Source organism: Leopardus geoffroyi, chromosome B2 (assembly GCF_018350155.1).
Source record: "Leopardus geoffroyi isolate Oge1 chromosome B2, O.geoffroyi_Oge1_pat1.0, whole genome shotgun sequence".
Classification (NCBI taxonomy): domain Eukaryota; kingdom Metazoa; phylum Chordata; class Mammalia; order Carnivora; family Felidae; genus Leopardus; species Leopardus geoffroyi.
In genome coordinates, this window is record NC_059332.1 from 151,659,790 (window position 1) to 151,685,835 (window position 26,046).

Here is a 26,046-nt window from a genome sequence, read left to right on the forward strand (position 1 = left end):
AGCAAAGCTCCTACACAGACGCTACAGTGTCATTCCACGCCGACAGGAAAGAGCCACCGGGCCCTGGAAAGAGAAGGCGAGGGCGGGATGAGGAGGTGGGGTCCCCAGACCCACCCGTTGGTGACACCGGTGACACTGTCTGATCCTGTAATGGTGGCACACGTCACAGCACATTTGTCCCAACCCAGCACGTCCAACACGGAGGGCGGGCTCCGGGAGACGTGTCCGTGCACGTGGTTCGGGGACCGCAACAAGGCTCCCGTGGAGGGCGACCCTAACGGGGAGGGTCTGTGGTGCGTGCACGCATTCCCGACGGTCACAGGCGACACACGTCTAGGGTGAAGTGAGGAAAGGACCCACCTCCCTCTGCAGAGGGACTGGGACGGCAGCCAGCGCCCTCCATCAGCCCAGCTTAAAGCGCTCTCTTCTCAACAAATACCTGCCATTTGTTCCTGGCAGCCTGGCCTACAACCCGGCCTCCCGTGCTGGGCGGACACCTGGGGCGGGGCGAGGCTCACGTGGGCGGCGCTCTGGACCCCTGCCAGCGGTGTCCACGGCCCCGTCCCCGGAGGGACCAGCGACAGCGCTGCGGTGTCGCCCACCTGGCGGGAGCCGACAGGACAGCTCTCCCAAGCCGCTCCCTCCTCGCCATCCAGGAGCCCTCACTGGGAGGCAGGGCCAGCCACCCAGCTTCCGCTTCAGCGAGAGACACCTGCGGGGGCGGGGGCGGGCAGTGCCGCCCCTCCCCCGCTTGCACCTGCTGCTGCCCCTTCTCTGGGCCACAGCTCCCCCTCCCCCCCCCCACAAACACACAGCACCGCGCAACTTGCACATGTGGGTCAGGGCACGGCCCTTGTGCCCCCGCGTGAGCCCTGGAGCAGAGCTTCTGTGGGTCCAGGGGGCACGAGCGGCCTGGACCCGAGGACGATATTCGGAAAGAAATCTCGTGGGAAAACCCCCACCTCGCTCGCCCCGCACCCCGCGTGGTCTTCACCGCAGAGACTTCGGGGCGTCTCTTTGGTCTGTCCCGGGACGGGTGGGGTGACGCCCCAGTTCTGGGCTGTTTCTTCCAGGTCAAGGGGAGCAGATGAGTAGCCCTGAGCGACTGTCGACAGCTGTTTCTCTCGAGCTCCAAAGCGGTCAGAGTTGGCACTGAGTCCTTTCCCTAAAATTTCTGAATTCTTCACCCTGAATCAGCACGTGCACAGTGTCCCATCCAAACTGGAAGGTGACGTAAGACCACGAATGCCGAACAGACTCTTGTGACGCGAGGTCAGGGTCTTTTCCGTGTGAGGCAGCACAGCTTTCCATCAGTGCTGACGCCCTAAGGGTTAGCCCAGGGTACACAGCACAGATCGTGTGGCCAGCCTCTAGGCAGCCGGGGGAGAAGAGTCGTTCGGTTTGACAGGCAGTAAAGAAAACGCTCATCACTCTATTTGTGTTAACTGCTACTTTCCGTGCAACTACCAACCAGTTATTGGAATTTAAATACACAGGACAGGGGCACCTGGGTGGCTCAGTGGCCTAAGTGTCCACCTCGGGATTTCGGCTCAGCTCACGATCTCATGGTCCTCGAGAGCGAGCCCTCTGCATCAGGCTCTGCCCTGACAGCGTGGATCCTGCTTGGGATTCGCTCCCTCCCTCTCTCTCTCTCTCTCTCAAAGGGGCTCTCTCGTGAGCCCCTGTCTCGCTCATGAACGTGCTCTCGCTCGCTCTCGCACTCTCTCTCTCAAAATAAACTTTCAAAAAATACACAGAGTTGTTAATCTAGTGCAGAAGTGGCTGAAGTAGCCGTTTGTAACGTACAACTACCAGGCTAAAATCGGTCCTTAGATGTTATTTAGAACATCAAGGCTTGTGGCCTGTCGCTGGCTGTGGCTTGCTCTAGCCTGAGGTGAACCAAGCTTGGCTCTAGCTTGAGATGAACCGTGGGCACACACAGCACCGTGGAGTCACGTGGCCCACCCGAGGCACAAGGACCAGCTTTCCAGGTGTAATCCGAGCGCCACTTCCAGCCTACGAGGCGGTTTTGCAAACTCAACCTGTCACCTCAGTGGAGACCTGAGCTCCAGACGCAAGCAGAAGCCTATGTTTTGGTCAGGAATAAACACTGCTGTCGTGGTGACTGCTTAAAAACCACAAGAGAGCACCTCCGGTGCGCCCAGGACTGAGGCGGCCTGATGACCTCGGTGCACTGACCTCAGGCGGGTCCCACGGGGGACCCGTCACAGGACGGCGAGCCCAATCCGAGCTTCAGCGTACAGCCGCCTGGTTCACAAGTCCAGTCTGTGAACGGGGGGGTTAATTTCAGAGCAATCCTCGAGAAGACATTGAAGAGAGACTCTTGAACGTGAACGACCACTTGCAGACGAGCATCTGGCCGCAACCACGAGTGACGTTTCCGGCAACAGTCCCGCCTTCGTGTGGACCCACTGCCTCTGCGGGGTAGCTGCTCCAGGTCTGCACATCTCCCTGCTCTGGGGTTGCCTCAACCCAAACTGTGGGTTGGCAAGAGCGCAGCAGGCAGTGGAAGCCCCACAGGGCCACAGAAGCACCCAGAGCGTGACGGGGTGCGTGCCACGGAGGACGTGTCCTCAACGCCTCCCTCCCACCGCGGCGCGAACCACCCCTAGCGACCCGTGGACACAGGCTCCAGTCAGCGTCCGAGTAGCCAGAGAAGAATGCACCTGGCAAATGTGATTCCCTCTGGTAACACGTGAACAGAGGCCAGAAGTGTCCCCTGGTTGAAGTGACATCTAAATGCAGAGGCCCCGCTTTTGTTCACTTTTCCCATCCCGGTTTTAGGAAAAGGAGTCTAAAGTTGGGTGTCTGGGTTCACTGCAGTGGCTGCATTTTCTTGCTTCTTTTTTCTTCCTTCCTTCCTTCCTTCCCTTCCTTCCTTCCTTCCCTTTCTCCCTCCTTCCTTCCTCCCTCCCTCCTACCTTCCTTCCCTCCCTCCTTCCTTCCCTTTCTCCCTCCTTCCCACCTACCTTCCTTCCCTACCTTCCTTCCCTCCCTCCCACCTTCTTTCCCTTCCTCTCCTTCCTCCTTCCTCTCTTTTCCTTCCTTCCTTTCTCCCTCCTTCCCTCCTACCTTCCTTCCCTCCCTCCTTCCCTCCTACCTTCCTTCCCTCCCTCCTTCCCTCCCACCTTCCTTCCCTCCCTCCTTCCTTCCTCCCTCCCCCCTCCCTCCTCCCTTCCCTCTCTCCGTTCCCTTCCTTCCTCCCTCCCTCCCTACTTCCTTCCTTTTCTTTCTTTCCTTCCATTGGGAGGAGGGACTTTATTTTTCATTTCATGGCTCTTTCCTTAACAGTGATACTAAGGCATATGGACAAGAGCTGACTAGAAGACCCCCTCTGACGAGATCTAACTGTGTCCGAGTCCTGGGGGCAGACAGCCTTGCTAGTCTGAATACTCACCGCAGCCCCAGTAACAACTCTGCGACTCTGTGGTCAGGTGTTGGGAGAAAGGAGCGTTGGGGACCACTCTGCATAGCTTGTCCAGATGTCTCCAATTCTTAAGTTTTAATGAAATTACTTTGTGATTCTGCTTTAATTTTCTATAATTTATCCCGAGTTTATTTCGTTTTCTGAATGTGAAAATGGATTTAAACTTAAAGTACCATGGACTCTTTAGAGCTTCACCATTTAACAGATTCAATGCCAACAGCCCGCCAGCTCCTCCACGCGGATGTGCGTCTGTGCAAAGACACTGCCGAATGAATGCGCGTGACTAACCATCACTGAGCGTGCACACGGCCCCCTTCTGTGTCTGACGTGCTCGTCCCGGAAACTCCAAGGAAGCACGCCCGCGTCATCTGAGCACGTTTTAAAACAACTGGCAGGCAGAGATTTTGTGGTGACAGATATCGCGGAGCGCCTCAAGTTCCCCTGTTGTTCTACTTGAGTAGAATTTTAAGTTCTTTAGACTTTACTGTGCTCCCACTTATGGTAAAGAATCGTCAATATTCAACACACAAATATCTTTGATGGCAGGTAACTGGCGCCCCTCCAGCTGAACGGTTTGCCCGCTTGAACCGAAGGCAGTCAGGCTCCTGAGACACTGAGTGATCCGAGCCTCTGTCCATACTGAGCTCTCCGTAGCCACGGCCACAACTGGAACCTCAGCACCTGCACTGGCATCACGGCTCCCCATGGCCGGTGTGGCAGCCTGTGGGCCCCGGAGGGACACGGTCCTGGCATCTCGTCTTCTGGCAAACCCGGAAGCCACGTGGGACAGAGCTGGGAGGGGTGCCTGGGTCGCAAGCACAGGGGCGGGTTAGGGGACACACAGCAGGAAAGTGCCACGAGCCACGCCACACTTCGGGTCCAGGAACAGAAAAACCAGCCCTTCGCGTCCCTTCTAAGACGCTGCCGTTCTAGTTCAGCTCAGACTGAACATCAACAAAGAGAGGAACAAACGGGCCGTGATTACCTGAGGAGGGAAGCCGTCGCTGAGAGGAACGCTCTTCCCACTTGAGGTGACCACGGAAGCTGGACAGCGAAGTCCACGCATCTGAGGCTTGCGGCTTCAACCCCAAGGTCTGGAAGAGCTTCGCGGCTCGGCAGGACGGACGGGCAGACGGACGTGGACGTGTGAGGCTCAAGGAAACCTGACGGTCTGTGCGAGGATAAGAGGTGTGCCGCGAACACCAGCGATTCCTCTGACCGAGGAAATGCGAAAAAGAGGCGTAACCTGCCGGCAACGTGCTTTCCTTAACGGCCCTACTTGCGGCTCAAGCATCTTGGTTCAAATCGTTACTGGGAACGTGCCATTTTAAACACGAAAACAGTGTGGGATGCGGTGGGGGTACAACCAACGGGAAGTATAGGAGCAGCGTGGATCCTTGGAAAACGTCAATGTCAGAGGATCCCACATCTCAAGTTCTTGGAGCCGCAAAATGAATGCCGTTCGTGCACAGCTCCTTTGTCACCGGTCCCCGTTTCCGCCACGGTGGTGGCCACACGGCCAGACTCTGCTCTGGTCAGCAGATGTGACACAGAGTCGTGAAGGAGGGTCAGTCATACTTCCCAAGTGGGTACGTGATGAAACCCTCCCAGGTTGTATTATAGCCTAAGTTTTAAACATAAAACACTCTGTGTTTCTAATGATTTACTATTTTGAAGGCTTGCAAAGCAGACTGCTTTCAGAGGTTAATTTTCTAGAATTCTGTGTGATGTGCGTTTTTGCATCCATGAGATAAATGCCCTCAGATGAACAATACTGTAATTTCTAGGCAACATGGAAATGAGTAAAGATGTTAGAAATAACTGTGCTGCCGTAAGACACCAGAACACAGATGGACTTACTTTACCCGAATTCAGCGAGCATCCGTCTGTCCTGTTCCAGCGATCAGACTGAAGACAACGCCACCCTCCCTGAGGGACTCAAATTCTAGTGGAGAAGCCGACATCTGAACCGGAAGGCTGAGGGCACAGTGCCCTGCACGCTGCACACAGGTCCGTAGCCGGAGGTTCACACCTGAGGGTCAGACGCCGGCTCGACTTCATGGAAAGTCACAGAGGACGGCATTTGAACGGGGTCCGAAGGCCGACAGCAGCGGTGAGAACGCATTCCGGAGATGGTGTCCACGGAAGAGCGGGGACCCCACTGGGCTGGGCACGGAGCCCCGGGGCACAGGCCTGGATGGCGGGGTGGGAGCAGGCTCGGCGAAGCCGGATGGACCTGACTGGCCGAGCTGAGGCGTTTGGACCAAATCCACTGGGCAGTGGGGGGGAGGAAAACAATTATCACTTACGTTTTCCTAAAACCTAGAAACCTAGAGGAAAAAATACAAACTGTAACGTAGAAGAAGACAACTGTGACCATACGAGCTGCGTGAGGTTGATTCCAATATAATCCGATGGTTAGGCAGGGTGATTTTCCAGAACAAATCAATGAGACTTCGATTTCACAATGGGTCACAGGAAGACTGTAAAACACTTCGGGGGTGGTGCCTGGAGAGAGAATAATGTTCTCCACCAGACGATTACAGTGACACGCACACCTTCGGGAGAATAAACCCAGCTAACGAAGCTAAACTATCTCTTCAAGTTGTAAAAGATTAAGTATTCAACAGGAGACTTCACCCACACTCTGAGAGTCAACTGATTGTCAACGAAGGCACTAATGAAATTCAGGGGAAAAAGTATTTTTAGCACGTAATACTGGAGCAAACAGATATTCACGGGAAAAAAAGAACCTTGACTAGACTTTTCTCCGTGCCCCAAACTACGTCAATGCACGGTGGCTGTGCAGGCCAGACACGTGGTGTTCTTGCCCTGTGTGACCCCTCCCCGAGGGCGGGGGGGCCCTGTGCACGGAGCCTGTGCACAGTTACACCCGAGACTGTGGCACCGTCGCGGGGGGAGCCGTGAGGAAGGGTCGCCAACAGGGGCCCGTTAACGGCCGATGGCCACTTCCGGTCTGTAGCCAGCAAGAAGCTGAGGCTCTCGGTCCTACAACCACACGGATCCCAACCTGCCAACGACGTGACGAGCACGGAAGGAGATCCGTCCCAGGAGACCCTTGGCTGAGCAAGGGCCCTGGGCAACACCTCGGTCACGGCCAGGAGACCCTGAGCTGAGAACCCGGTGAGCCACACCCAGACTCCTGACCCACAGAAACCGTGAGAACAGACATATGGTGTTTCAGCACAGTACGTCTTTGCTGATACAGCGGACCCGTGAACGGCATGGGGGTTCGGGGCGCCGGCCCCTGCTTGTCGAAAATCCACACGTAACTTTGGCTCCTCGAAAACATAACCACTAATAGCCCGCCACGGACCAGAAGCCTGACCGCTAGTCAGTTAACACACATTTTGTGTGCCACGTGTGTTGCATATTAAGTATTCACAGTGAGGTCAGGTGGCCAAGAGGCAGCACGAGCACGGGGCTGTGCTCTAGCTCCGGGGGGACCGCGTCCAGGTGGAGCCGCACAGCCCACCCCACGTTGTTCGACGGTCCGCCTACCGTTAGGGGACAAACGGGAGCAAACACAATGGGTCAGAGGTCTAAACACAAACAAAAACTTCCCGGAAGAAAACACACAGAAAATCACTGCAGGCTTTCAGTTGGCAAGATTTTTCAGACAGGCCAGAAAGCACCAACCATAAAATAAAAGTTACACTTCGTAAAAATTCAGCATTTATGTCATTAAAGGATATTATAATACAAGTAGACATGCCACAGACTTGGGGAAATATTTGCAACACGTATACCTGATCTATGATAGTATCTGGAATACATTGTTTTTAAAGTTCTATAACTTGTTAATAGTAATAACAAACAATTAAAAATAAGGGCATAATCACATGATGTAGTGTTCAATATCACTATTAAAAAAATACAAATTAAAACCACAATAAAAATGCCACAATAGGGGCGCCTGGGTGGCTCAGTCGGTTGAGCGTCCGACTTCAGCTCAGGTCATGATCTCACAGCTCATGAATTCAAGCCCCACGTTGGGCTCTGTGCTGACAGCTCGGAGCCTGGAGCCTGCCTCAGATTCTGTGTCTCCCTCTCCCTCTCCCTCTCCCTCTCCCTCTCTCTCTCTTTCTCTGCCCGTCACCTGCTTGTGCTCTATCTGTCTCTTGAAAATAAACGTTTCAAAAAATTTTAATTAAAAAAAATACCACAATAGCTAAAATTAAATAGACTCACAAAACAAGGCTGCCGCAGAGCAGGCGAGAACGTGAACGGCGCCCGCTCCGGAAAGCTCACGAGCGGGTACTGAGGCTGAGCACGTGGCCGCCCCACCCCCACCCCCCATCCCCCCACCCGTCCAGCAGCCCTGCCCCCATCTGCTTGCTCAGGAGAACCAGGAACGCATCACCACACAGACCTTTCCAGAAGTGGCTTTATTCACGACCGCCAAACTGATACACCAGAGGCTCCTTGGCTGACACAACAGAAAAGCTCTCCATCACATAAAGGAGTGGCTGCTGAGACACGTAACGGCACAGACAAAGGTCCCGTGGCCATGGAGTTCTGGAAACGACTGACACTGGGACGCCCTTTGCTCACAGGTGTGGACGCGGGGACCGACTGGGAAAGGCACGTGGAAGTCCCAGTGAAGGGAAGTCCTGCGTCTGCAGGCAGCGTGGGTCACACAAGCGTGCACCTGTCCACACTCACAGACCCGCGGTCTGGGTCTCAGTGAGTGTGAGCACAGTACCTCTGTGGGAGGAACAGAGTCAGCCGTCCAACATGACTCAGAGCACAGGCTTATTTAACACAATTGTAGATAAACCGTCAACACTGACTGCGTTCACCTTCAATCTTTCCTTTTTAATTCTTATTCAAAACATATTCTAGTTTTGATTAAAAATATCAGAGTAATGTCTCCCAAAGAAGACATCCAGATGACCAACCGACACATGAAAAGATGCTCAACGCCACTCCCCATCAGGGAAATACAACTCAAAGCCACACTGAGATACCACCTCGCACCGGTCAGAGTGGCTGAAGTGAACAAATCAGGGGGCTAGAGATGCTGGCGAGGATGTGGAGAAACGGGAACCCTCTTGCACTGCTGGTGGGAATGCACACTGGTGCAGCCGCTCTGGGAAACAGTGTGGAGGTTTCTCAAAAATTAAAAATAGATCTACCCTACGACCCAGCAACAGTGCTACTCGGAATTCACCCAAGCGATACAGGTGTGCTGTCTCAAAGGGGACCATGCACCTCAATGTTTATAGCAGCACTTTCAACAATAGCCTCAGCATGGAAAGAGCCCAAATGTCCATCGATGGATGAATGGATAAAGAAGATGTGGTTTATATATACAGTGGAATACTACTTGGCAATGAGAAAGAATGCAATCTGGCCATTTGCAGCAGCGTGGATGGAACTGGAGGGTATTAGGCTGAGTGAAATCAGTCAGTCAGAGAAAGACAGATATCATATGCCACGGACGGTGCGCGCTGTCCATCATTTGTGTTGCACGCGGACTCCAAGGCGCCCTCCCTGTGCCGGGGGAGCCCTGACAGGCCGACCGTCTCGTGGCTCCGCCTCCTTCCCTTCCCCCCAACAACTCCGGGGAGCAGCCAGAACTTGAAACCAATGCCTTATATACATTTGTGCTTCCTCTTCTTGATTTATTCCTCCCATAGGTTAAGCCTGCATTGCCGCGAAGGATCGGTTTCTGGTACAATATTTTGGCTTTTCTAGAAAATTACTTGAACATGAAAATGAAAATGAATATGAAAATAAGCAATGTGACAAAGGCAGGCTTCCTATTCCTCTAGGCTGTGTTACATTTAAATTTATGGCTTGGCTGTTGACTTTGCTAGAACCTGCAGAACGTTTTCCGAAAGGAAGGTACTTGGAATGTTAGGTTCTTCGGAATGAAATTAGCTTTCAGGATGTGGGCTTGATGAGATGGTCAGGAAACATCTGAGAATGATATATGTTTCAGAACTAGAACGTTGTATATGAAAACAAATTTGAAAGCACTCAATGGCTAAAAAAAAGTGTTATTCCCACATTAATAAAAACAGAATACATATTGCCTTCCATAGAATAAAAATAAGCAACTGTTTTGAAATCTTGATTTAGAAGTCACTTCTGGTGCACAAATCCAGAGTGAAAAACATTCCTCGTGCCCGGGGCCTCCCTGCAGAGGAGGACACAGGCTCCGCTCTCACTTCTGCCCACGGAGGTCCCGCGCACTCTGGTCCCGCCTCCCTCCAGGGCCCCTTCCCAGCCCTCCCTTGGTGGCACCGTGCCTCCCGTGCCTGTGCTCACACAGTGCGGTGGGGGCGCCATGCCGGGCGCACCGAGGAGCTAAAGTCCGTTTGTTGGAGCCCAAATCCTACCGCTCACCGCTGAGCTCACACAGGCCAGCTTCTTTGTGCTGCAGTTTCCTTACCCGCCTGCTCCATGAATGATTGTTTGCTTCCTAAGGATGTGATTAAATAAAGCACGTGGAATGCTGACTGTCACACAGTAAATACCTGTCAAGTACAAGTAAATGCTTACACTGAACTCAAACCTTTTTTTTTTTTTGGCTCCTGGTAGAAACTAGACTTGGGTGCGTGGCCAAGAAAGAAAATTCTAAGTAAAATCCACTCCAGCCATCTGCACGGAGGCTGGCGCGCAACCTGGCGGCAAAGCGTGCCGGCTTCAGAGACAAAAGGAAGACTGGACTCGACACCTGGTTTGAATCCAGAAAAAGGCGGGCTGGACCCTGGCTGCGCACACGGCCTTGGCCAGCGCACCCTGGGCCCTCCGGCGCCTGTCCGGTGCACACAGGGTCGCGAAGCCTGCTTCACGCTGTACTGTGTCACGTCTGTGCGCATGTTCCACAAACACACACTTTATACAGCACAAAATAAAGACCATGTCTACCAAGATCCAAAAACCACCACACGCGCACACAGGCCCCACATGGTCCCAATCCTCTCAGTGGAGAAGACGGCGATTTGACAATCAGAGATCGTAAAATTCAACAACCTAATTTGACAGATAAAATCAAGGCTCAAAACGTTTCCTGTGGAATCACGTGTCAAATATACAGGATTCATCGTTATCATTTAAATCTCTTCAGGAGATAACTAACTGCGGAAACAAATTAATAGTAACACGTGGAGTCTATGATGTTGGAAAGTAAAATGTGCCACACGGATAGCGTGAAGACCTAGACAGGAGAAACAGACGCTTACTGTCTGTCATAAGGTTCCCACACTGCGGTGGCAGCAGGTGACAGTGGAGGCCCACGGTCCCGATGAAAGATACGTGCTAAAACCTCAGCTTGCGAGGGACACTTGCGTGAGCGTTCCACAAGACAAGCAAACGTTCCTGATAAATCTAACCTGATAAACGAGCGATGTCTTGCAATATGAGTCGTACCTGACGCCAAACATCACATGATCGCAGCTGAGCCGATGGTGCTTCTGTCTCTTCTCTCGCGGCGGGACGGTGGGTGATCGTCTCCCACGCTCGGATGCTCGGTCTCAGGCCACCGGGTCTGGCAGAAATCAGTGATTTTTCGGAACGTGGGAAGGTGCCCGCAACTGCACTAGTGTGTTTTTTGTCACTTCGAGGCACCTGTGAAGAGTCCTTTGCTTTTCCGGACAAGAGTGAGCTTAGGAGCACTTTGCCTCATTCTGCGTCAGGCTTCCTGCAGACACAGACCCTTTCCTCTGCTGCCTTATTGCCGCTTACATTAAATACCGTAGATGACAAGAGTTTATTCATACTGTACTGAGTCAACATCCGTGTGAGTGTATACAGCGGCCCCCATGCAGAAAAAGGTGGAAAAGAAAGGCGGTAGGAAGGAGATGCTTACTGTGGAAGTTGAGACGGAAATCACCGAGAAGTACGAACGAGGGACGCGAGCGGCCGAAATTGCGAGAGTTTACAAGACGTCTACGTCTGCGTCTCGTCTGCAGAGGAGGAGGAGAAAAGGGCGGGGGAACCGCTCACTTCAAATGAGGTTAGGGAGATGTGTAAAATGTGGGAAACGGTGCAAAACATTGTGGAAAAGCACCACCCGAATACGGCTGTAGCAGTGAGAGTGATGGATCTGTTCAACGACGATGCAATGTCACATTTCTGCGAAATCCTCAAAAGGAGGCAAAAGCAAACGTCACCCGATAGGTTCCTTGTTAAAGTTGTGGGAAAAGAAAAAGATTCCGTTGAGCCAACAGACGGCAGTGATTCCGTGAGTGACGGTGAGAGTCGTCCGACACAGTAACCCTCCTCTCTCTCGTCTCCCTCGCACCAGCCACAAAGGTTTTCAAAGGGAAGTGCAGGTTAATTTGTTTTTCTTTATGTTTTGTATTTTCTTATCCTTTTGTATTATATTACAGTATAGTCATTTTTATCCAAATATTTTTGGGTTGTGGAACAAATCGTCTGAGTTTCCATCATTTCCTATGGGGAAATTCGCTTTGATATGCAATTGCTTTGCATCACAAGCATGTTTCTGGAACGAATTAAGCTCGCAAACCACAGTTTTACTGTACATAAGTGGCACAGCAATCTCAAATGAACAAAACAAGGAGTTACAAAAGCCAGAAAAAGTGAAGAAGGAGCTGTACAAAAGTATCTAAGTGAACCAAAAGGAGGCAGGGAAAAGGAACTGAGTATCAAATGGGCAAATATAAAAAAGGTAAAGCAAGATGAGAGGCTTAAACATGATCTTATCAATAATCTTATCAAATGGACCAGTCTAAACACTGATTAAAAGGCAGAGAGAGTCAAATTGGTTAAGAGAGTAAAACAATCTAAACACCACCTATAAGAAATGCACCTCAGCAATCCCTATTCTTTGCAGAGAATTCTTTGCAGGGCTAGAACAAGCAATCCTAAAATGTCTATGGAATCAGAAAAGACCCCAAATAGCCAAAGCAATCTTGAAAAAGAAAACCAAGGGTGGAGACATCACAATCCCGGACTCCAAGCTGTATTACAAAGCTGTAATCATCAAGACAGTATGGTACCGGCACAAGAACAGACACTCAGATCAATGGAATAGAATAGAGAACCCAGAAATGGACCCACAAACGTATGGGCAACTAATCTTTGACAAAGCAGGAAAGAATATCCAATGGAATAAAGACAGTCTCTTCAGCAAATGGTGCTGGGAAAACTGGACAGAGACAAGCAGAAAAATGAACCTGGACCATCTTCTTACACCAGACACAAAAATAAACTCAACATGGATGAAAGACGTAAATGTAAGACAGGAAGCCATCAAAATCCTCAAGGAGAAAGCAGGCAAAAACCTCTTTCTCCTGGCCATAGCAACTTCTTACTCAACACATGTCTGGAGGCAAGGGAAACAAAAGCAAACATGAACTATTGGGACCTCATCAAGATAAAAAGCTTCTGCACGCTGAAGGGAACAATCAACAAAACTAAAAGGCAACCGACGGAATGGGAGAAGATACTTGCAAACAACATATCGGATAAAGGGTTAGTACCCAAAATCTATAGAGAACTTAACCAAACTCAACGCCCAAAAACCAAATAATCCAGTGAAGAAATGGGCAACAGACATGAATAGACACTTCTCCAAAGAAGACATCTAGATGGCCAAACGACACATGAAAAAACACTCAACATCACTCATCATCAGGGAAATACAAATCAAACCCACAATGAGATACCACCTCACACCTGTCAGAATGGCTAACAACAATTCAGGCAACAACAGATGTTGGCAAGGACGCGGAGAAAGAGGTTCTCTTTTGCATTGTTGGTGGCAATGCAAGCTGGTACAGCCACTCTGGAAAACAGTGTGAAGGGTCCTCAAAAAATTAAAAATAGAACTACGCTATGACCAAGCAACTGCACTACTAGGTATTTATCCAAAAGATACAGGAGTGCTGACTCGAAGGGACACATGCACCCCAATGTTTATAGCAGCACTATCGACAATAGCCAAAGTATGGAGAGAACCCAAATGTGCACTGGCTGATGAATGGATAAAGAAGATATGGTATCTGTATACAGTGGAGTATTACTCGGCAATCAAAAAGAATGAAATGTTGCCATTTGCAGCTACATGGATGGAACTGGAGGGTATTGTGCTAAGTGAAATTAGTAAGAGAGAGACAAATACCATATGACTTCACTCATATGAGGACTTTAAGATACAAAATAGATGAACATAAGGGAAGGGAAGCAAAAATAATATAAAAACAGGGAGGGGGACAAAACAGAAGAGAGCTCTTAAATATAGAGAACAGAGGGTGCCAGAGGGATTACGGGAGGGGGGATGGGCTAAATGGGTAAGGGGCATTAAGGAATCTACTCCTGAAATCATTGTTGCTAACTAACAACTAACTAACTAACATGGATGTAAATCAAAAAATAAATTATTAAAAAAAAGAAAAAATTACACTTCAAATAAGAGACCCACACAGGTTAGAAAAAAAGAATAGAGAAAATACTATCCTAACACTAATCAAAAGAGAGCTGGAGTGGCTATCTTCACCCCAAAGTGTATTTCAAAGCAAGTAAAGAAAGAGACCATTTCCTGAGAGTGAAGGGGTCCGTTCACCAAGAGAACATAATCCTAACCTAACAAAGGAGCTTCAAAACACCCTAAACGACATCTGTGGGCATCAGAGGGAGTAAGAAGTTCTAGACAGAGGCATGCACACCAGTCTTACCAGCTGATGAAGACACAGTCGGCAAGGACACAGGATGTGAAACACACGGCAGTCCCCTGGCCAGGCGGATGTCCGCAGCACAATCTTCCCCCAACAGCAGACACAGACCGTGAAACCAAGTTCGGTGGCTTCGGGCCACACCACGTATGTTCTCTGACCACATGTTGTTAAAGTGGAAACCAATAAAGAAAGATGGGGGCAAGTCCCCACATACCTGGAAACAGAGCAGCACGTGCAGAGAACCCGCAGACCAGCAAGGAAGTCAAAGGAGAAGCTGGAAAATGTAGTGAGCTGAATGGGGGCGTGGGGGTGCGCCCAGAGTGGGGCTGGAGGGGAGCACTCGGCACCCCACCCTCCACTGTCACCTGTGAGGTGCAGGCGGGCCTAGGGCACGTCCTGTGAGAAAGATTAAGTTAAACTTGTCATTTCCGTTGGTCACAGCAAACCTCCTACCACTGCAGACTTTCCTTAAAGGCCACGGGAAGGAATAACTCGGCACCCAGGTTCTCATTCTTCTCCACATCAAAACCAATAGGAAAAATGAGCATTTCTAAACTGCGCAAAAAACCCAGGCTTTCTGATTATTGAACTCACCTGAAATTCAATATTCTCTCAAGTTAAATCGAAATTAGACCTCTTCGTGTCAATCCACAAAAGCATCCTGAAAGCAAAATGGAAGAGACCGTCCCTCCCGCGGCTGAGTGCTGGTAACGGGTCAGGTCTGCGGGGAAAAGGGAGGTTCCTGAGCATCTGGCGGTGAGCGGACGGCAGGAGGCGGTAGCACTCCTCCATCAGCCACCGCACCGACCGCGAGGCCGAGAGGAACCTGTGCGTCTCAGCCTCGAGCCTCTGCTCAGATAAACGTGAGTCAAGAAAACAGCATGATCCCTGGAGTCCAGCGCCCGGCCCCGACTTTTACTAGATGCGGCACGTAACTCAGCACAAGGTGTTGCAGTGCACATCCCGGGCAATGTCTCCGAGCGGACTTTCCCCCAAGGGAAGCAGAGACAATAATAACCAACCGCTCACTTTCACTGTGACTATCAGATCAACCTAATAAGCAGGTTCCTCCCACATAAGCAAGTTGGTGAACACCACTATTTTAGGTGTACCATCTGGTCCTGACCCTAAAACCTTCCTCACTTATCTTTCCTCTCTATAAAGTCCTATCTAAAAAGCCAAATTGGAGAAACGGTTTCTAAAAAGGACAGTTGGGCTTCCGTTTGGAGAATTCAGAACGCACGGGAGCTGAATTTGGTAACACCACCACCCATGTCTGTGCCTGCAGGAACAGCTGCACAAGTGTGTGCCATTCAATTAACCATCACCGGAGATGTCCTCGGGTTCTCTCTAAATGTGTCTCCTTATGGAGTTTTCCGGGTTGAACCAGAACCGTGGGAGGAGCCCTGAGTGGGGCTGAGACCCATTTCCCAATAACCACCGACTAAAGCAGTCAGATTGAGAAGCGAGTCTGGGTCCTCACGAGCTCCCCTTGGAGCCGGGCCGCACGCAGGGGCGGAGCAGTGGGAGGAGACCCCCCCACCCCTGCTCAGCCTCATGGCTTAGAATCATCAGGACACCGGGCTGGGTGGCTGTCAGTTAAGCATCCAACTCTTGATTTCGGCTCAGATCATGATCTCACGGTTCACGAGATCAAGCCCCGCATCAGGCTCTGTGCTGACCACACGGAGCCCGCTTGGGATTCCGTCTCCCTCCCTCTCTGCCCCTCCCCCTCTTGTGCTCTTTCTCTCTCTCTCTCTCTCAAAATAAAATAAATGAACTTTAAAAAACAAAGAAGTAATAAATAAAAAGTTCAAATGCTGCTGACAAAGAGAAAAATTTTCTCATTTTTCTCCACTAAAAAGTTACAAATCTAAATCGATTCATATTTCGAATTGGAATCAGATATTTTAATATATCAAAATCCTTAAAACACTACAAACACCTAAAATATTAATTATTCTCAGATATTCCTAAGTTCATGGAAAACTATTAACGCCGTGAGCTTGGAACACCTCATCTCCATACGAATTCCAACCACTGGAGGCACCAGCGGGGTTACCGTTCCAGGGGAGCCGGGAGTCCCTTTGACAGGGGTTTGTGACTCTGAGGTCCAGGTAATAATATCTTTTCCTACTTCTTCTGCCTCGTTTGCCAGCAGCTCATTTCTTCCTCGTCTTGGTTGGATTTTGCTTGCACTCAGCCCTCTGCAGACAGGTCACCGTCTTCCCAGGTCGCTGAGAAAACGTGTGATGTCATTCCGTTGGGTATCTTTCGCTCACACCTGATTGCTTGTGGTCTCCTTCAGCTCCGCCACCTGATTAAGTGCTATTTCCTTCGCATCCACTTTTCCAGTCTGTTGGGGCCATGATGCACCCGCATGGATTCAGTGTATCTCTTGAGGTTCCTTCTGGCTTCATGATCAAAGTCAAGACCACAAAGAAGCCATAGGCAGCATTCATAGAGAATGTGGGGAGGAGCAAAGCCTTCGCCAGGAGTCTGACCGGATAGCCAAAAACTGAACAAGGGCAAACACAGGAACTAAAACGGAAGAGGAGAGCAGAGATTTCACCCCAGATGAGGGCTCTAGACCACCGCACGTGCAGAGAGAAAGCATAGGTCAGAGACAGTGCGACCTCTCAACCACTTTGTGGTGTCTTGAGCGAGGATACAAGAAGGCCCATGGTGCATATTTGATACTTCCTTGTCCAGAAATATGTTTAGTAAATCTTAAAATTGTCCTTATGGAACGTAATTTGACTCATTCTCAACTAATCCCTTTTGTTAATTTTAAAGTTATGAAATCAACAAAAAAGACACAAGTGTTAAAGTTACGTGCAGACACACACGGGATTAGCCAACGCTTAACTCACTGAAACGACGCCGTGTATAAAAAGTAACGGCTTCCAAGTAACGTCTCCCTTCTTTTAGATGGAAGTGACCGCAAACATCACCGTGGCAGCATACGTGAGCAGCTGTGCTCAAGGCCCTGAAATGACACTGTATCCGATGTGTCTTTCCAGTAACATCTTTGTCCACCGAGATACAAGTATTGTAAATTTATGTGCAGAGGCCAGTAGAAATAGATTTACATTAAAGTCATTAAAACTATGCTGTTCACAAAAAAAAACTTGGGAAACCGCTCTTCATGAGATAGAATACTTTCACCAGGAGCAGGGTCCCCACGGCTCGCCCCTCACCTCCCTCAGCAAAGGTCACTTCACGCCAGCCGCAGGGGCAGGTTATTCGCAGATGGGGATTTACAGGGATGTAGCGTAATCTTACTTCTGAACTTACGAATCCAAACTGATAAAACAATCGCAAACTTTTAGTCAATTTAAAAACCAGGGAAAATAACCCCTTCCCAGACACACTTAGGTTATTTTTCCTCAGCAGAACTTAAAGTTAGGTGACCTATTTGAAACACACAGATTTAAATTTCTTCCTCATATGCTTAGGAAATAAAATCTTCTGAAAGGTTTGACAAAAGGTGACTTGGGAAGAATACCAGGTATTTTAAAATTCCTAAAAGTAACAGTATTTTCTGTGTACTTTTATTTGTGTAATGATCCACACTGATTAATTCTACTGACCTCACTATAATCGTAGTTTTAATAATTAAAGCGAATGGCACTTGCTCAGCTCCTAACGCTACCAAACTAACAGCCTGGCAGAAAAAGAGCCCTGTTCATCCAGGCGTCCTTCCACAGTCAACAGTCAGAATTCCTGAAAAAATGACAACACATCGGACAGAAAGGTAAGCAAACCAAGTGTCAGGAGACACAGCGACCAACAGAACTAGACTCAGAAATGACCCAGATATTGGCACAGTCAGGCAGGAACTTAAATCTTACAATAATAAGTTAAAGATCCTACTGTAATTCCATCAGAAAGATAAACCTTTGAAGAGAGAAAAATTTCTAGCCTAGAATAATTAGAACAAATCCAGGTTCCGTACCTGAAAGAGAAAACAACAAAGTAAAAAGCAAAACCGAATCTACAAAACACACTGTAAGTACAGAGGGCAATATGGCCATTTTAAATTAAAAGCTGGATCAGTCAAGAAGCAAAACGTTGGGCCCACAGACCAAGACAGGAAGGATATGAACAAGCCACTTAGAAATGAAAGAAAACCCTCAACTAATTAACAGCATACGGAACAACGCACAACCCTCACAGTGTCCAAAGGAAGGCGCGTTAAAATGACGAGCTACTGTGTCTTCGTAACGAACTTAACAAAGGTGATGAAAGCGCTCGTATTCGGACCGGGAAGGACGCGAACAGCAGTCCCGTTCTCCTAGGTCACATCTGCCGCTTCTGCGCACCGGAACCATCCCCGCGACGATACAGCCCCACGCAACGTCGTCCAACTGAACCTCTTCAGGTACTCGGAGCAGCTCCTCACTCACTTGTGCTAAAAGGCATTTCCAGGCCAACACCGAATTCTCAAAGCAGCCGGCAGCCCCCCCCCCCCCCGTGGACAGGTGCCCAGCCGGCCCGCCCCGCCCCGCCCCGCCCCGCGCGCCTCTAACCCTGCTTCTATCTTCTGCTCTCTTCCCTCCCGGCCGCCCGGCCGTCTCAGCAGCACAACGGCAAAGGATTCAGAAAGGAATCCAACGACTTCGAAAAACACGCCGGAGAGATTCCGAATGGGTAATGACAGCACGGATTACCCACCAGAAAGGCCGGGACCCACGGTGCCTGTAGCGTGGCCTGATTACGTAGGGGGTGAGCGAATCGTGACCACACGAGCAGAAAACGTTTCAACCGGAGCGCCTGCAGCAGGGGGCCGCCGGCCGCATCAGGGTTACCGCTGGGTCGAGGCGCGCGAGGACCTCAGCGGCACGGGGTGGGGGCTCTGTGGTCAGTGCCGTGACCGGCCTCGCGCCTCCGGTCCTCGACATTCAGTGTCACCAGGAGCCAGACGTGCCCGGGGGGGGGGGGGGGGGGGGGCGGTCCACCTTCGTTCACACACACACACACGCACACACCAGCCGGACCCACGAAATCGCACGCCGATGCGATTCTCTGCACCCACATCCCCGTACGCTCACGTTACCAAGCGTTACCAGTCTTCACGTACAAACCCCTCCACAATTTAATACGAGACCACACACTCTTTCCGTGTGATTGATGTGAAGCTGATGTAATTTTGTTTTCATCTCTCCTCCGAGTTAGGCCAACCTCTTTAAATGCTGTGGTCCTCCTCCTGCTCCCAATTCTTTTTATGAGACATTCCAAAACCGTTTTCTCACCTGCCCTGGGACTCGGCCCGCCCGTGTTCACACCCGCCCGAGGGCACGCCCGCGGTCCCCGCAGCTCGGCTCCCAGCAGGCGAACGGGATGACACAGGCCGCCACGCGGAAGCACACGCCCTGCGCGTCCCTTTCTCCCCCAGCAAAGGTCCGGTTCCCACGTCTGTCTCCCTGCACGTGACGAACACTGCCGTGCCACCCTCAGCGTTCCAGGGTTTCACCGAACACGCCAACACAGGAAACACGCCGGAAGCCGCGTCAGGAGGAGACGCGCCCCGCCCACACGAGCAGGCCGTACCTGGGGGGCTGACGGGCTGAAGGCCACGCCAGCGACGGTGTCCGTGTGTCCGGCCAGTCTGTGAGAAAACGTGCTCGAGCCCATTTCATACACGTACGCCTGCAAGACAGACAGACAGACGGGGCTCCATGATGAAAGCGCCAACGGTCCACGTGAGTCGCGCACAGCAGAAGCGCACCCCTCGGCCGAGTGGCTCCGCAGCAGCCGGTCACCTGACAGGCCAGCGCCGCCTGAGCCGGAGACCCGACTCGGTGACTCGGGCCTCTCTCCTCCTTGCCTCTCGGACCTTGATTGTCTCAGCGGACCCACAGCCCCTGATGCCTCCATAGTTCAGCCCTGCCTGCAAGTCCCAAGCGGAGTGAAAAAGTGATGTTTATGTCCTTTTCCACAAATTTGAGACAAAAACATGTACACACCTTGCTTCCTACTAAATTAGCTTGGAATCGAGCAATTCAAAGACTTGGAATTTTTTCTATAGTATAGCTGTTCTTAAAATTTTAAATAAAAACGTACAATACTGTCTGATGGTATTACCATATGCATATAAAAGATACGTACAGAGAGAGCTGGACACATGCATGCATATTTACAGAGAGAGACAGAGGCCATCAAATACTTCATGTTAGGGACACAAATCTGGTATCGGGATACCAGCCCGATGTGATATAAGAGAGGAGAGACCAATTCTAATTGTTAGGTAACAGAATGTGCAAACAAGTGGTTTGTGGACTCTACTGGTAATAAAAAAGAAATGCCACGTCACAGAAAAAGCAAGACATCTACGTGATTCCTTCTTCCACAAAAAGTCTATTTCAATGGACAGATGAGCCCTTCAAATTTACAACTTCCAAATGATTCTGTCATGGGCTAAACAGCAGCTCCCGAAATAAAATCTACAAACAGATATTGTATATATCTTGAAGCGGAAATATTTAAAGCATGTTTTTGTTGGGTTTTTTTTTCTGCTGTTCTTATTGGAAACGTGCTTATTTGAAAAGCAGCCACTGACGTGTGTGCTCCCAACAGTTCCCAAAGGAGGCTGCTGCTGCGGGCCCAGGGACCCCACTCTGGGGACCGTAACACTGAGGTTTGTCGCCACATACGGGAAACCGCCTTGCATGCCGCCTGGCATTTGCGTGACACCTCACAACACCCATAAATGACGCCGTGAGGCCGCGAGAGAAGAATCAGTAACGGTTATTTAAGAAACTCCCTCTCCTTTCCTGTATATAAATGCTTTTAAATGAAACCTACCTTTTCTCCCAGAAGAACCAGAAGGTTCTTGAATGAAATGAATCTTTCTGGTCATGGCAAACCGGAACCATGAGAATGACAGTCTGCAGCCACAAATATCAGACATATTTTATTAGGTGCACATTCGTCACAACCTGCCCTTTCAAACGACAGCAACAATCGGCCCAAACGGACAAGATGCACCTTGTATGATGCTGAAAACACAGGAAGGGCCTGCAACCCGTGTGCGAAACACAATGTTTTGATTAGATGTAATACTAGTTACTCGATTCATGAAGCCACCTGTCCCCATCAAAGGGAAATAAGCCGTGGCTAAAACGTACTCAGAAAGACGAAATGTAAAATAAAACCCTACAAAGTCAGTCTTACTCTGACACTAATGAGCCCTGAGAACGGGCAGCGTCTTCTCGCAAAGGACGAGGGTGTGGCCCAGCCCACCCGGGAGCAGGGAAGATGCTTCGCTGTTCAAGGCGTTTCACAAAAACCGTCCGGGACTGAATGTACCAGTGAAAAAGATGATGTTTTACAAACACAACTAGACCAGTTCATTATGAATGTTTTGTAATTCTGCTGAACCGCATCCTTGGAGGTGAAGCTGCTTTCGTTTTTCTGTCTCACGTTATTCCTACCACGGGTCCTTCATTTCCCTTTGCCTGGATTTTCTCCACAGAAGAAACGGACAAAAGGATCGCACACAGAAGTTCACTCTGTGTCTGAAGCTTAATAGTGTTGATATCGTCCCCAGGGGAATCAACGATCACATCACAGACGTTCACTTTGTTTTTTAAAGTATTTCCAGAAAGGATGTTTCTCAGGACTGTGCATATTGTCTTAGGTCACTGAATTTTTAGTTCACAAAAAACTTGTGAAGTTTTCTAAGAAGGCCAAAGTGTTCAAGATTTAATACAGAGCCCTACTGAAAATCCCATCAAGACAGAAACATCGCCCACCTCCTGCAGAAGCCAAGACTGTCCGAAAGCCCCTGATTCGGGCACGTGGAGCTCTGTGGCCACCACCAGGTGAACACTGGATGTTAATGGCGGGGCTGTCCCTCAGGTTTGGAGGCAGAATCACGACCCCCTTCTCTCGGCAACCTCCATCAAGGTCCGGCAGACGCCGTGATGAGCTCCGCCCTGGCCCTGCCCCTTCCCCTCGAGGAGCCCCGCGAGGGGTCCCTGGCTGCCACGGATGGACCGCTGGTCACCTGACAGACTCATACACCTTGGCTGGCGGCCGCAGCCGCTTCAACAATCCTGAGCAAACCTTCATCGACTTCGTCTCTAATAACAAGCCGGTCTCTGTCAGCGTCCTTGGCCCTATGACCAATTACACGGCCAGTCATCTTAGTATCTGGTAGTTCATTCTTTGAAAATGTGATCTTATAGTGAAACATCGGGGCGGGGGGATCTGGCAAAAGAGCCGCTTACGTCAACCCTCAGCGTCGGCAGCGTGTGAAGGGAGCCGTCACAGTCCAGCCACAGCTGGCCACGTCGTAAGATTCAAGCAGGCGTCCAGGAGTGCAGCTAGGAGGCTCGTCTGTTTACCCGCACGGCGGACACCACGGTGCCCTGCTACAGGGGAGGCTCCGAGGGTCAGAGATGGGGCCTCAGAGCCCACCTCTCTAGAACCTGACAGCCTCCTTCCAGCAGGGGGGCTCGCACAATGGAAAACCCCGGTCCTCTGTGTCTAGTTCTATCTCCAAAGTCCGTGCTTGGCTTTTTATTACGAAGTTTCAAATATATACCAAAGTACGGTGGATTGCACAACCAGCCCATTGGTACAGAACCAAACACAACATCGTTAAGACTTTGGTCTACTTGCTTCAACTGCCATACCTTTGTTCTTTACTTTTTCCCTTTCAGTTTTTGTGGCTGAATAAGTAGGAAGTATTTTTAGCCAACTGCTAACATAACGTCCCACGTACTTTGTAAGTATCTCTAAAAAATACGGACATTGCACACACACCTACACTGCCACTTTACGCTGACCTAAAATAAAGGAAGTCCTGGCAGGTCACACTGGTCACAGTTGTTTTGGGTAAGCAGGACCCAGAGCAGATCTGTGCGTTGCTGTCACATCTTTCCAGCACCGCTGTTTGGAGCAACGCTTTCTCTCCCTGGCTCTCTTCCATGCCAGAGACTTGTTGACGAAATGGGGTCTGAGTCCAGAAGAACATTCCAGCCAGAACTCGTCGGCCTGCCTGTGTGTGACATCTTTCGACTTGCTCCATCATCCTGTGGATGGGCCCTGAGCCAGAAATTATGCATAAAGACTCAATTCGGTTCAGGCTCTACCTTTTTTCCACAAGAATACTTTACGGTGGATATTAACGGGTGTGCACTTCAAAATGGCAGTAGGAATGTACAGTATCTAAACTGTGCACAGTGAGTGACGCTAATGTCGGTCGGGAGGTTTGGCTTGTGACACGACGTCCCTCGGAGACTGTAATGAGGTCCACCTAACACATGTGTAAGCGCGCAATACGGCGCACTTACACAAGCACAATGTTCTCCAGCAGGGCTCTAGACCACTTCGTCCTGCACAACTGAAATTCTGTGCCCTCTGGCCAACGTCTCCCAGCTGCCCTCCCTGCTGGCAACCGCCACCCTACCCGCTGCTTCCATGAGTGTGACTGTTTCAGATTCTTCATCTAAGTGCAGTTAGGCAGTATTTGTCCTTCTTTCTGTGATCGGCTTATCTCACCTACCATAACGTCCTCTGGCTCATCTATGTCATTGCAAATGACAGGACTTCCTTCTTTTTTTAAGGCTGAATAACATCCCATTGTGTAGATTTATTCATCCATCCATAAACATTTAGGTGGCTTGAACCATCTTAGCCACAGTGACTAATGTTGCCATGACGTGGGAGAGCAAATCTCTCTTTGAGGTCATGATTTCAATTCTGTTGGACAAATACCCAGGAGTGGAATTACCTTATCCTATGGAAATTCTATTTTTAATTTTCCAAGGAACCTCCACACTGTTCTCATGGCGGCTGCACTGGCTGATATTCCACCACCAGTGCACGAGGGTTCCAATTTCTCCACACGCTCGCCGGTCCTTCCCTCCTGGTCTTTTGACGATGGCCATCCTGACAGGTGAGATGGTATCTCACTGGTTTTGATCTGCATTTTCCTGGTGATGAGTGATACTGAGAACCACTTCCTGTACCTGCCGGCCACCAGTGCGTCTTCTTTGGAGAAATGTCTAGTCAGGCTGCCTGGGGACCACCAATCTCTACGTGATAGTTTCACTAATGATGACATTCGCCAAAACCAAGTGTTTGAGACCACAAGAGGGTAATTTTCTAATTCTACCATTCATCCCACTTGTCTGGAATTCTTCTCTCAAAAATAACTTTTCTTCTTCAAATAGGGTATCGGGTTAACTTGAAATATAGTCCCAACAGGAAAGGCAAGACAAAAGCTGAATTATTTCCCTTAAAAAGACATGATTCTGTAAGGCATTGGTACCCTAGGTACCTCCAAATGGGGAAAAATAAGGCTTTGTTTATGTTTGTTTTTGTCTTGCTTTTAGTTATCTCGTTTTTGGATTGTTATTTAAAAATCGTGAGATTTTTAGATATATAATGTTTTCAAACCAATTACAGTCATTATTCTTTCGATGCTCCATTACGCCTTCTTTGCTCAATAGCTTTTAATGTTGCTTCCTGCAGCCATATTATATGACCCCATAGCTCCTCAATTCCTTCCTTCATTTTCAGCACAAGGTGTCCCTGCTCATCTGTGAACTTTTTGCCACAGACCTGAAAGGAGCTATTCATCAGAGAACTCTGGTTCCCATCTGTGGGGACAGCAGGTAGAGGGGGCCACAGGTCATGAAGGGCAATGCTGGAATGTCAGTGCTTCTGAACATTTCAGTGGCTGATGCTAGTTAACATGTGCCTGTTTTCATATTTGTGCACCAATCCCACACTGCTTTAATTAGAGACTTTCTAACATGTTTGAATAACTGCTAAAGCAAGGTTTCCCTCCGCCCCATTATAATGCTCTTTTTTTTTCCAGGGTGTCTTGACCATTGTTACTTGTTTGTTCTTTGAAATAATTTGACAATGTGATTGTCTACCTACAGAAACACCTGTTGAATTTTTAAAAATTTTTTAATGTTTTTATTTATTTTTGAGAGAGAGAGAGGCAGACTGAGCGAGGGAGAGGCAGGGAAATAGAGGGAGACACAGAATCGGCAGCAGGCTCCAGGCTCTGAGCTGTCAGCACAGAGCCCGATGTGGGGCTCAGACTCACAGACTGTGAGATCATGACCTGAGCTGAAGTCAGACGCTCAACCGACTGAGCCACCCAGGTGCCCCTAAAACCTATTGAAATTTTGGTTGCGGAAGTGTTAAGCTTGCAAATTACCTACAAAGAACTGACTTCTTTATGAGACAGAATCTTCCCATTCAAGAAAAGTTAAGACATTGCATTTTTCAAGATTACATTTCTGGAAAAAAATAAAGTTTTCTTCATAGAGGTTTTGCAGGGTTCTTGTTAAGTTTATGCCTGAACATTTTATCCTTCTTAAGGCTCTTCTAAATGCATTCTCTTTCTTATATATCATCTCACAGGTTTTTGTTTTTATATGTAAAAAACATTAAATTCCATATATTAAGTTCCACTATTTCTTGAATTATTTTATTGTTCATAACGACCATTAATTCTCTTGGGTTTTCCAGGGGCACCTGGATGCCTCAGTCGGTTAAGTATCCAACTTCAGCTCAGGTCATGATCTTGTGGTTTGTGAGTTCGAGCCCCATGTTGGGCTCTGTGCTGTCAGCTCAGAGCCTAGAGCCTGGAGCCTACTTTGGATTCTGTGTCTCCCTCTCTCTCTGCCCTTCCTCTCTCTCTGTCTCTGTCTCTGTCTCTCTCTTTCAAAAATGAAAAACCTCTCTGACCTCAGCCACAGCAATTTCTTACTTGGCACATCCCCAAAGGTAAGGGAATTAAAAGCAAAAATGAACTTCTGTGACCTCATAAAAATAAAAAGCTTCTGCACTGCAAAGGAAACAATCAACAAAACTAACTAAAAGGCAACTAACGGAATGGGAAAAGATATTTGCAAATGACATATCGGACAAAGGACTAGTATCCAAAATCTATAA

At 49.4% G+C, this 26,046-nt stretch overlaps 1 protein-coding gene across 16 annotated transcripts in view; it reads right to left on the bottom strand.

Moving 5' to 3' along the window:
• Window positions 1-26,046, bottom strand: part of WDR27 (WD repeat domain 27) — a 185,431-nt gene that overhangs the window by 78,324 nt on the left and 81,061 nt on the right. For 10 of the 16 annotated variants that reach the window (XR_006717738.1, XM_045500340.1, XM_045500335.1 and 7 more), the window contains one exon: window positions 19,675-19,773. The exons of 1 other annotated variant lie outside the window; for it this stretch is intronic. Coding sequence is in view for 11 of the 15 variants with exons in the window: in XM_045500340.1 (XP_045356296.1) it covers window positions 19,675-19,773 (99 nt within the window). In the remaining 4 variants the exon portion in view is untranslated. Of the gene's footprint in view, window positions 1-4,461; window positions 4,474-5,308; window positions 5,721-5,830; window positions 6,007-13,720; window positions 14,336-14,397; window positions 14,843-19,674; window positions 19,774-26,046 lie in introns of those variants that run through there. 5 more of the 16 variants (XR_006717739.1, XM_045500337.1, XR_006717740.1 and 2 more) reach the window with 5 other exon arrangements.